Genomic DNA, 12,725 nt, shown 5'->3' on the forward strand with positions numbered 1-12,725 from the left:
ACTGCAAAGTAGCCTTCCAACTGACTGTACATCTAGAAAGAGTAAACACATATCCAGTCAAAGATCTTCTCCTGTCCAAGTCACAAGCATAATCTGAATCACAAAATCTTGTAACTATGCAATTACTCTGTGTAGAGAATATCAATCTCAATTTAGAAGTGCCTTTCAGATATCTAAGTATCCATTTCACAGCTGACCAGTGAGCCTTTCCAGGTTTATCCATATATCTGCTTACTACGCTTACTGCATGTAAAATATCAGATCGAGTGCAGACCATCGCGTACATGATGCTGCCAACTGCGCTCGCATATGGCACTCTAGACATATATCTCTCCTCATCCTCAATCTGAGGAGAGTCTCTGACAGAAAGTCTAAAATGACTGGCAAAGGGGATAGTGACAGGCTTAACTGTAGACATACCAAATCTGTCGAAGACTTTTTCAATATAACCATGCTGAGTAAGGAAAAATCTACCTGACTGCCTGTCACGAATAATCTCCATCCCAAGTATCTTCTTTGCCAGTCCAAGGTCCTTCATATCAAATGCAGTACTGAGCTCGGCTTTCAGTTTCTGGATGATTAACATGTCCTTGACTGCAATTAGCATATCATCCACATATAATAACAAATAACAAAAGGACCCATCTGAAAGCTGCTGGTGATACACACAACTGTCATATGGAGATCTACTGTATCCATGGTCGACCATAAATCTGTCAAATTTGCGGTACCACTGTCTTGGAGACTGCTTGAGACCATATAATGATCTCTTGAGTAAGCATACATGATCTTCTTTATTTGGAACCTCAAAACCAGGTGGTTGTTGCATATAGATCTGTTCCTCTAAATCACCGTGAAGAAAGGCTGTCTTAACATCTAGTTGTTCCAGCTTCAGATTTTGAGAAACAACAAAAGCAAGTAACACACGGATAGATGAGTGTTTGACTACAGGAGAAAATACCTCCTTGTAATCAATACCCTCCCGTTGACTGTATTCCTTTGCTACCAACCTGGCCTTATATCTAAAATCTTGAGGAGTGACTCCTTCTTTCCTTTAGAAGATCCATTTGCAGCCAATTGCCTTCTCATCTTTTGATAATTTGACTAACTCCCAAGTCTGATTCTTTTCTAGAGACTGAAGTTCTTCAACCATAGCCATGGTCCATTTATCAGCTCGTGAACTACTAATAGCCTCCTGATATGTGGTCGGCTCATCACCAATGGTGTCTGCAACACTCAGAGCATAATAGACTAACTCAGCACAAGCAGAATCCTCAAAACCATACCTTTGAGGTGCTCTAATCTGATGCTTAGGTCTGCGAGTGGCAATACTCTCAATCTGATCCTGATCTTGTAATGCCACCTCCTCCTGAGTCTGAATCTGTGCATCTGTCTGTTGTTGTTGTGATTTAACAGTCTGATCAATATCTACAACATTCCTATCCTGTTGACCCCGATCCTGATCACTTTGAGAAGAATTAGGCTGTAGCTGCCTTGAAGCAGTGGCTGTTTCATGAAATGTCACATCCCTGCTGACTAGAAATCCTTGAGATCCTGGCTCTATGCACCATAATCTATAGCCCTTTACCCCATATGCATATCCAATAAATATGCACTTTTTAGCCCGGGGGTTCAACTTTTCATCTTTTACATATGCATAAGCTGGGCACCCAAAGATTCTGAGTATTGAATAGTCTGCAGGTCTTCCTGTCCACATCTCTTCCGGAGTCTTCATGCTTAATGCTGATGCTGGAGATCGGTTTATAATATAGCAGGTTGTGTGAGCGGCCTCTGTCCAAAAATCTCTACTTAGTCCTGAACTAGATAGCATAGATCTGACTCTCTCTAGTAGTGTCCGGTTCATGCGTTCTGCCACACCACTCTGTTGAGGTGTACCCACTGTTGTTCTATGTCTAATAATGCCTTCTGACTTGCAAAAGTCATCAAATTCTGTAGAACAAAATTCTAAACCATTATCAGTCCGAAAAATTTTCACCTTCCTTTCAGTTTGCCTCTCGACCATAGACTTCCACCATTTGAATGTTTCAAATACATCACTCTTATTTTTAATGGTGTATATCCAGACTTTTCGGGAGTAATCATCAATAAAAATAAGTATATATCTTGATCCACCCTTGGATATAATTGGGGCAGGTCCCCACAGGTCAGAATGAATATAGTCTAATATACCAGTTGTCCTATGCACGCCTGTAGTGAAGCTGACTCTGTGTTGTTTTCCAAATATGCAGTGCTCACAGAATCCAAGTGCACCAATCTTCTGACCTCTCAGCAGACCACGTCTGCTCAGCTCCTGTAGACCTCTGTCTGAAATGTGTCCTAGTCTCTGGTGCCATAAATGTGTCAACTGCTCAAGAGAAGATTGTACTGCTAATGCCGACCAACAACTGTACTGCCATCCAGGTAGTAAAGGGTGCCACTTAATTTACCTCTCAATAAAGTTAATACCCCTTTATTGATAGTTATAGATCCTCTACCCCATCTGCCCTCATATCCTGCTCTGTCAAAGGCATGTATTGAGAGAAGGTTCTTTTTTAATTTAGGAACATATCTGACATCATCCAATATCACCATGGTATTTGAATTTGATTTAATTTGAATTGTTTCAATACCTTTTATATTACAGATGCCATCATCTCCAAGAAGAACAGTACCACCTTCACAAGATCTAAAGGAAGAGAACCATTCCTTGTGAGGTGTCATGTGGAAGGATGCTCCAGAGTCCACTATCCAAGTATCAGTATGATTAACACTGCAGGCAGCTGTGAATACTGCATCATCTGATATACTGCTATGACTTCCTGAAGAAACTGCAATTGATGCTGTATCAGAGATTGTTCCTTTATCCTTTTGTTCCTTTTCCCTTTTAGATTGTAGAAGTCTACACTCAGATTTTTAGTGACCTGGCTTTTTGCAATAGTGACAAATACCTGATCTTTTGGGCCTAGACTTTGATCTGTTTTTGGACTTACTTCTACCTTGTCCACCCTTTTTCTGTTCATCTCTACCTCTAACAGTAAGACCTTGAGCTGAAGTCTGAGCCTGATGCTGAAGCTGTACTTTTAATCTAAGTTCATTGGATAACAAAGTAGCTTCTACTTCTTCAAGACTTATTGTTTCTCTTCCATAAAGCATGGTAGTGGTAATATGCTCAAAAGACTTGGGCAAAGAGTAAATTAGAATCAAACCCTTATCTTCTTCATCTACATCGACACCAACATTTACTAGATCAAGCAGGAACTTATTATACTCATCCAAGTGATCTTTAAGTGAAGTTCCTTCTGTCATACGAAATGTGTGTAATTTTTCTCTCAAATATAATCTATTAGTCAGAGATTTTGTCATATATAAACTGTCTAGTTTTTCCCATACACTTTTGGCTGTATCTAGTTCCACAACATTGCGAAGGACTTTATCACTTAAACCTGAAAACAAGGTTCCTATGGCTCTCTTGTTAATCTCTTCTTTAACAGCTTCATTATTTCCCGAAATTGAATCCATACCCTTAAGGGCTTTTGCAACACCTTCTTTAACCAACAAATATTTCATCCTTACCTTCCATAGTGAAAAATCTCCCGTGCCATCAAAGACGGCCACTTCATGCCTGATGGTGGTGGAGTGAGAGACAGACACCGGATCATTAGCCATTGAGAAACTTGGTTTCTTGTCACCAGCCATCCAAGTGCTTTGATACCAATTGTTGAAGCAACGCGCACCGGATTGGATCGATCTAGGCTTGTGATCTAATATCTAATTTCTTTGAGATAATTCACCAAACACATTGCAGGCATAAATAAATAAAGACAAAGAACCAAGATTTACGTGGTTCGGCACAAAAGGCCTACATCCACGGGGAGGAGGAGCAATTCACTCTAAATCCGTCCCGAAAAATAGGTACAATATGAGGTATAAAATACCTTTATCCGAAACCAACAAGAAGGCAACAAAATATCGAATAGAAGGCAACCAAGATCCAATCGGATCAACCAATCTCAGCCTCGGCAATAGATCAAGATAAAACAATACCTGAGATGAAGATACCTTCCTCAACCCTCGGCAAAAAATCAAGATGATACCTCCTTACCAACCGTAGCAGCACAAGGCATCCGTGAAACCGAGAAGGAAGAAGACAAGTAGACCACCAACCGAAGACCAACAGAAGAAAGCCAGAAAGCAACCCGCACAAGAGGCACAGGCGAGAGATCGGCCAGAGAGCAAAACCCGCGCACAAGAGGCACAGGCGAGAGATCGGCCAAAGAGCAAAACCCGCGCACAAGAGGCACAGGCGAGAGATCGGCCAGAGAGCAAACCTGCACGGGAGAACAAGCAAGAAACAAGCCCGCACAAGAAGCCCTAGAAAAATCTCCGCCCGCTCTAACCTATGTCACACGAAATAAAGATGCCCGTTGCCTCCTTATAAAGGAAGAAAGCCTTCTTAACAAAGAGATTCATTCGATGTAGAATTTCCAACCGTCACGGGAGATATATCAAGAAAGATGAGTTTGGAGCAAAATATAACAAACCCCACCCAAACACCATCTAAAATAATGAGAATGTACATGCTTGCATTGCATGCCATTCCAAACATGACATTTTGTGACCGAGATTATCTTCTCGCTGCATTTTCTGTCACCTTCTGCAACCATCCTCGTGAATCTTTTGGCAGCGGAACTACACAGGTCTGCCCTCCTGCCCAACTAGAATTATTTGTTGGCTAGCCATGACTAAACCATCTTAAGACAAGCTGGAATGCACCTTAATTATGGTGGCTTGAAATAATCTCCCACCGGAAACCAGAGATTCCATTCTCTTTCCTTATTATTGTTTCAACCTATCCAGTTGCATTTGCTTTACTAGTGACGGCCGTGCCAAGGGTCCAAGACCGATATAATACTCTAGTCTTATAAAAACCAAAGAAAAATTAAAAAAAAAAAACTCCTCTTGATTAATCCTCAATTCTTTTGGGCTCAAGGGAACCGCCTTCATCCTTAGGGCCCATCTATCACAGACATGGACACGTTCGGATAAACGCATAAAGTGTTTGTGCAGAACTATATCCGCATATAAATAAGCGTATGGAGAAGAACATCTGGTAACGTAAATAACGGCTGTCTTACCAAAAATAAAATAAAATAAAATAACGGCCGGAAGGCAATGAAATGAGCCGTCCATTTCTATAAGCACCTATATGCACTCCATCTAACACGGATTTTGTCCAACCAGAACCTGCCACGTAATCAAGGCGGAAACTGAACTCACCGAACAAAAAACCGGACAAGTGTCACCCATGTCTGGCCGAAGCACCATCAGAAGCCCAGCTTCTTGGGTAGGAAACAAAGGCTCCAAGGAAACCGCCTTCCTTCCACTTTTAATCATCGAAAGGGAAAAATAAAATAAAATAACGGGGAAAGAAAAAACAACGAGAATCGGGGTTCGCTCGTCGCCCGTCTCATCGATCCAAACTCATTTGCTTCGATTCATCTCCCCCGCAGGTTAGTCATTGAATTCATCTGTGAATCCGTCGATCTCTTTTTTTGGAATTCTGATTTATTCTTTCTCTCTCTTTTTTTTTTTATCTGAATGTTTCGATCCCTTTCTCTAATTTTATTTTACCTTTAATTTTGTTTGGCACTTTATAATCTTTCCAAATCTCTCCCTGAAGTTTGGGCGGTGTTCTGGTCGTAAAACATAGGGATTTTGAATCGGTTCCAGGGTGAGGACGGTTAGGGTTTGTTGTTTTCGTCATCGCTTCAATAATTTGGTGAGCACTCCGAGGGGTGAAACTTTTCTTAATTCAATCTCGGTGAAGCATGTCTTTGTACACCAGTTATTTTTTCTCATTTATCGTTAGCTTAATCGGCTAGTAATTCTTAATCTGTCCTGCTTTCGCTGAGCTTAGGAGAAGCTTAGGCGTTGGTTTTTTTCCCCCTTCTGAACGGAAGGAAGAAGAAGAAGAAGAATGTAATGCATGAAGAAAATCGAAAATTAATTCCAGGTCACATTTCTGCGCAAAAAACAATAAAGAAATATTTTTGAACTTAAACTTTCTGAAATTGATTTTCTTTTAGAAAAAGTAGAAAATTCTGTATGGAAAATTTCTAAATCAAAACTTTAATTCATTTCTTTTTTGTATCTTGATTTTTTTTTTAAGGTAAAATTTTGTCATTAGACAATCATCTAGCATGCGTGCAGCGTTGCCTTTGAATGCAATTTATTTAGAGCGTCTTTGCGATTTATGAAAAGGAAGAATTTGAAGATAAAATGACTGAAATGGGAATATGGCCAAAACTGAAAAACAGATGAGCAACTTAAGTAAAAGTTTTTTCTTTAGTTTGGTTGCTTGCTTACTCTGAGTAATACAAGCACAGCCTTAGTCAAAGGAGAGAATGTTTCAGATTGCAACTCCATTCCCTGCTTCCAATGTGGTGCTTAATGAGCTGGCGTGGCTCTCTTGGACCCAATCCCACATGGAGTCACCAATCACCTACCTCCCTTGTTGCACTAATATCCAACTGCTATATAGGAGAGGGAACTTAGCGCGCTATTGATTCTGGAGCTGCAATTGGTGGCAGTACTCTGAACCAAAATGCTGTGTCTGTAGTGTTGTACAGAAATTTAGAACAAGAAAATTGAGGGGCTGATCACAAGCAGCTCCCACCCCCACGAGCCAAAAAAAAAAAGAAGGAAAAAAATCATCCTTTTATTTCTCCCTCCTCTCGTTCTTGACATGCACAGTAATAGATGCCTATCCTCTAAACTTCACCTACAAAAATGTGCCAACATTAGAAGTTGGGAAGTAAATAGAACCCATTCTTCCATAGTCTTAAAGCGACTATATATCCATTATTACACAGTTCCTGCATGTTTTTTGACTTCACTTTACGTTTCCAGCAATACTTCCACTATTGTTTCGCATGTAGCTTTGGGTACCAGGAACCTGTTGTCCATTGTGAATTTAGTACAGATACTTTCTTGTTTATACATTACTCAGATATTGATTGATGATGAATGTATACTCACCTACCACAGTAACTATTGTGACTGATACTTAAGTTGCTGTTGTTGCCCAAAGACTTTATAAAGATGGCTTCTTCTTCATTAAAGGCCATGGCAGAGAGGGCAGGGCCTTCTGTCTGTAAGCAGGCCTTGACTTTGACAGATGCTGCTGCTGCTAGGATACGCCACCTTCTTAACATCCGTCAGCGCCCATATCTTAGGCTCGGTGTCAAGGCCCGTGGTTGCAATGGTTTATCCTACACCCTCAATTATGCTGGTTTGGTTCCTCACATTTTCTTCATCATTTATTTTATTTCCTTTTTTTTAATCATTTAAAATTTGTTGCTTTAACAGCTAAGAATGACTGTAAAGTAAAAGATTATCTGATAGTTTCACATTGATTTAAAGATGTCAAATGGAGGGTGCTACTTCTTATAATTATTTTGCTTTGTGAATTGTGCTGATAGAGTTTTTAAAAAATTCATTTATGGACGTGTCACTTCATTGATTTCATAATTTCTACAATTATTCTTTTATTTTAAGGGACTTGCTGGATTTAATGTCTTAAATTTTCTTTTGTTAAGTAGAATATATTTTATGTCGAGACTGTTTAGGGTGTGTGTGGCATCATGAAGAGATCTGAGAGATTCAGTTTTTTTTTTTTTTTGTGGGGAGGGGGGGGTGTTGGGGATCTTTCTTCATTCAGGTTGTCCACAAAACTCAATATCAGGTGATCAATAACCTTCACCAATGGCTCATATTCCTGTCTGCCTTCTCTACTTGTCAATTCCCACATATGTGAAAGATGCCAGAATGATAGGGTGATTGGGCATCCAGGCAGTCTCTTGGAGTATTTGTAGATCAATTAATCTCATTTACTTGGCCAAAATGAACTACTATCAATGGTGCCACATGCCACTGGCTGCCAGAAAGATGCGTTGACTTGCATGTTCGGTCTTAGCTAGTCAAATTTTTGGTTCTGCAATATAATGTTAGTTCATCTAATCCTCTAAGTTTGATTTTTGCTCAAAAAATTTGTTATTCAGTATTTATGTACCTTCTTTCATCATTAAATATGTGTACATGTGCGTAATAACTAATAGACAATTGTATATGTTCTCCAAGTTCTTCATTTTTTTGCATATTGACATGTATTGCCTTATAGGCACACCGATAGAAAAATTGATTGCAATAAAATGGGTTGTATACTTGTATATATATCTACACATCTTACAATATTCACGATTCATGTACATAACAGATTGTGGATGGTTATTTATAACATATAAAAAATGTACATTACACTTTGACCGTTAGACTGAGCAATCACAACAAACTCTAACTGCAGAGTTTTGCTTTTGTTTTTATTTTCTTTTAATCTTTTTTGCTGGCTGATCCCTATTGAGACTTCTAAATTAAAAAGAAAACAAAGTTTGGATTACTGGTTACTTTTTGGTTAATTTTTAGGTTTTGAGGCTGCAGTTTGTTAGATCTATGGCTATCATAGTTCTACCAACAAAAGGACAGTTGATAGTAGGAAAATTTTGAATGTGAATACAGGTGTATGAAGTGCCAGACACAGACATGGTGGGAGCTTACATATATCTAAAGAACTTCATGTCCATAAAAGTGAAGGAAGAAAAATAACTATATATAGATCTAAAAATTTTATTTTTGACATTAAGCTCTTTGAAGCGGAGGAGGAGGACCACAGAAGTTAGAAAGGAAAAACTAGAAAGGACTGAAGGACATAAACATTTGTCCTCATGGAGTGTCCTTTTAATATTCATTAGTTACTGTCCCCAATCACTGCCTCCTCTTCCCCCTTTTCTCTCTGTTTCCTTCCTGTGACCACTTTTCCTTGTAATGCAGATGGTATTAATGTGATATGGGTTGAAGCATTTAAATTTGAGTGTTAGACGGTACATCCTACTTATACATAGCAGAGAGACACTCACTTAGGCAACGATGCTAGATACTAGGTGCTATCCTAGGTGCAATCCTTGGTGCTCCAGCATATGCTGAGCCTGAAACAATGCACGGAAATGCATGCCTTAGGTGGTTGGATGGCTGCCTTTAGCAACCTTGGTGAGATCTTTTTAAGAGCATGTAGTTTATTTTGGATGTTGGCATTGTTGTTACGGTTAACCATGTATGTTGATTTCCTTATGGTTTTTTTTTCTCCTTCTCTCTATTCTTTTAATTCCTAGTAAGTTTTATCAAGTTCATCATGTCTTACATTAGACCTCGTAAAGTGTTACATCAAATTTCATATAGCAATGAGGTAGCTGAAGCAAAAATGTCTTGCCGGAGTATCACATAACAGTTGAGTAGCCCAGTCTTAATTACAATTAGCAAGCCTCATATACTTCATATGGAGTCAGCTTCATGGAGCAATGTTTAGTAAGATATTGTCATACTGCAGCAAGTAGCACTATCTTGCATTGCATTGAAATGCTGTGCAAGAAAATGACATGCAAGAGTAAATATGAGAGTGCTAAGTCAGAGTTCAACCAGGAGAGACCAGGTTTAAGTTGATTGCTGGAGTATGCAATGCATTCATAAGATATAAAATGATGAAGGATAGAAATATATGGAGCAATGCTGGATAAACTCCCTGACAAGAACATGTAAGACTTGCGTGAAAGGAAAGGGTAATACTAACAACATAGGTAGATTATCCATGAATGCCTGAATGGGTAGCATGAGATGTTTTGAAAAAGGCTGGTGTTGCATGTTGATTAACTTGATATGAAAGATCTGAAGAAGGGTTATACATCAACAGTAACCATACATAAATTTCCAAGCTTTTGGCTTTCACAAGTTTTATGAAAATTATTATAATTATTTGATTGAGTCATTGTTAACTTGCAAACAGTGTCGGTGTGCATACATGTAAAATTGTAACATGCATCAAATTACTTCTAGGTTTACAGTAGCGTGCGCTCTCAAATTTGCCTGTGACATGGCAGATCCATTGCAGATTTCCAGCAGATTTGTGAATGTTTAGGCTGCATGGGCCACCTACCATGCAGGGAGAACACTACCATTAGCAATATACTAGTTACTGGGAACCAAATTGGAGTTTCTCTTTTTTCTTTTTCTTTTTCTTTTTTTTTAATGACAGTTGGAGTAATACCAATGTTGGTAGCAGTTGAGCTTTTTGGCTGCAGGATGGTGTTTCATTTTCCTTTAAACTATTTGCTCTCTTGAGGAGATCAACATATCAAAAATCCATATTATGGTTATGTCAGCAGTTTGATGTATGCTGTTGACCTGTCATTGATATATGGTGATATATCAAAGAATTCTATTGCAAAGAATTTCTCTATGCGATAGAACTTCTCTAGTTCCTCAAAGTATATGGGCCTTCAGGGTGATATCAGCTCTAAAAGGGAAGAAGGTAGCTGGTCTATGTACTTCATGTTGATGGCTGGAAAAATATCTCCAAGTCTGTGATCAAACTAATTTGTCAAAAGTCAACCATAGGTGGTAAAACACTTAAGAACTAGATCTGGTGTGATCAATAATAACTCATGTACATTTTCATCTGCCAAACCTAGATCAATGACTCTAGTTCAATCATGATTTGCTTGTGATTTTACATAGAAAAGACAAAAAAAGGTTTAATACTTTGAAATAGACTTGAGTTTCCTGTCACTGTTTATCCTTTTTTCTCCCACCCTCTCTCTCCCCTTCTTGGGTTGTTTTAATTAAATGACGCATCCTCTGATATTTTATTCTGGTACTAATGGAGTGAAATGATGTTTGCTTTGCTACAGACGGGAAAGGGAAATTTGATGAACTGGTGGAGGACAAGGGCGTCAAGATACTAGTTGATCCAAAAGCTCTCATGCATGTAATTGGAACCAAGATGGACTTTGTTGATGATGCACTAAAGTAAGCCTGCCTCTAATTAATAACCTAGCTTTGTTTTATCTTATGTTTCTTCCTTTGGGAGCTATGCAACAAAGCCATTTTATTATTTTCTCATGGTGATTGTTGTGCAGGTCAGAGTTCATTTTCATCAATCCAAATTCGAAAGGGCAATGTGGTTGTGGCGAATCCTTTATGACAACAAGCACCACTCAAAATGCTAAATCAGGTGGGACATAATATTTTTAGGGCTGGAGTCCAATTAGGCTCATTTGCTGCAATTATCTGACGAGCTGTTTGGAACTTCTTACAATTTTCCACTGGAAGAACATGATACAAAGCTGCGGTTAAAACCATTGTGCTGCTGAGATCAAAATCGGCAAATCTTTTGTAGGAGCAGGTTTTATGTAACAGCAGTCCTGCAATCTTGTATTTTCTCTGCATGCATGGTCATAGAAATTATGAGACCCTGCGTGTAAGCATTTTGGTGTATCTTGTATATAATGTCATTCTTGGATGTATCGTAAATAGTTATTTTCTGAAAGGTTTGCATCGTTTTGCCGGACTTGCAGTTTAATATCAAGGGAAAATATCGAGCTACATAATTTTGTACATCAAATAATATTGATTGTATTCATGGGCGCTACATTCTTTCATCAAATAATAACAGCTCTAGATTCAGTCGTCTGGAACCATTGGAAATCACTTACAAGAGTCTTTTAACACTCTATGACTACTCTATGACAAGAAACACTCCCGATAGGTGGGTCTGTTTCTCCTCCTCCTCCTCCTAATTCAGTCCTTGACAAGGCGGAGCTTGCCACTCGTTTTATTCCAAACGTCCCGTACCGATTATTTCATTTAGGCTTCAGCCATCCACCAATTCCTTTCAGCTCGCGTGATGTACGCCCGAGATTCAACCAACCACCTCAGGGCCATCTTTTACGGTTTGCATATCCTACAAAAGTACACAAAAATTTCCAAATATTTCGCCAAGATTCAAGAACCCAAAAACCTTTTACGTCTGAGAAAGATCGTAGCAGTTTTGCAGAAGTGCATCAACCTGTGTTGCCAGGAAACCCTACTTCATGCCATGAGATCGATCGACGATCGAGAAGAGACCTAAACGATTGGCAACAGAACAAGCACGAGGACATGGGATCCAACAAGCCAGGATCTTAGCAAGCTGAGATTAAGAGGAGGTCGAAAGAGACGATCAGGGATCCTTGCCGTCTCTGGGAATCGAGGATGAGGCCCTTCATGCGCGGGATGTCCAGAAGATATCAGCACCATTTTGAGAGCAGAGATCCAATGAGGGTTAGGGTTTTACCCGTATCCAGAGATCTCTGCTTCTTATAATGAAGAGAGCGAGCCGGGATCTGAGTCAAGGAGCCGACACGAAGTCGAAGAAGCAGCCTTCCTTCTCCATCGAGCTTGCAATGATAACCGTTGTTCTATTTTAACAGCACCCGGATTCGTCGTCGGAAAAAAATAACGGCTGCGCTGACGGTATTATTAGCCATCATGAAGACTACCGTTATGAACTCATTACGCTTCCGTATTAAATTATTAATCTTCAGATTAAAAACTCTTAGTAACTACAAATTTATTGATGATATACGGAAGATAGTTTATTCCCTAAAAATGAAAGCCATTCATCAAACATGTGGTGACAAGGTATAACATAAGAGAAGGCTTTCAAAAAGTTTTTGGAACAATCATGATACCCGCTACAAATTCTTGTGCCTGTACATCTCTGCTTATCAACTGGGGGTTCTGAGTTTAAATTTTGGATAATATATTTGAAAAAAAAATCGATCTACCTGATTGTAGTA

General features: G+C 39.2%; 1 protein-coding gene across 2 annotated transcripts; it reads left to right on the forward strand.

Moving 5' to 3' along the window:
• The first annotated feature begins 5,334 nt into the window (after nucleotides 1-5,334).
• LOC105058768 (iron-sulfur assembly protein IscA-like 1, mitochondrial) lies at nucleotides 5,335-11,502 on the forward strand. 2 transcript variants are annotated; one of them, XM_010941811.4, is made up of 4 exons: nucleotides 5,335-5,510; nucleotides 7,123-7,291; nucleotides 10,797-10,914; nucleotides 11,025-11,502. In XM_010941811.4, the coding sequence occupies exons 2-4, from the start codon at nucleotides 7,126-7,128 to the stop codon at nucleotides 11,128-11,130; spliced, it is 390 nt and encodes a 129-aa protein (XP_010940113.1). In that variant the 5' UTR covers nucleotides 5,335-5,510; nucleotides 7,123-7,125; the 3' UTR covers nucleotides 11,131-11,502. The 2 variants fall into 2 exon arrangements, with proteins under 2 accessions (XP_010940113.1, XP_010940110.1); XM_010941808.4 differs by having other exon boundaries at nucleotides 5,336-5,510; nucleotides 7,091-7,291.
• Nucleotides 11,503-12,725: the final 1,223 nt, after the last annotated feature.

The sequence above is a fragment of the Elaeis guineensis genome, chromosome 15 (assembly GCF_000442705.2).
Source record: "Elaeis guineensis isolate ETL-2024a chromosome 15, EG11, whole genome shotgun sequence".
NCBI classification, from domain to species: domain Eukaryota; kingdom Viridiplantae; phylum Streptophyta; class Magnoliopsida; order Arecales; family Arecaceae; genus Elaeis; species Elaeis guineensis.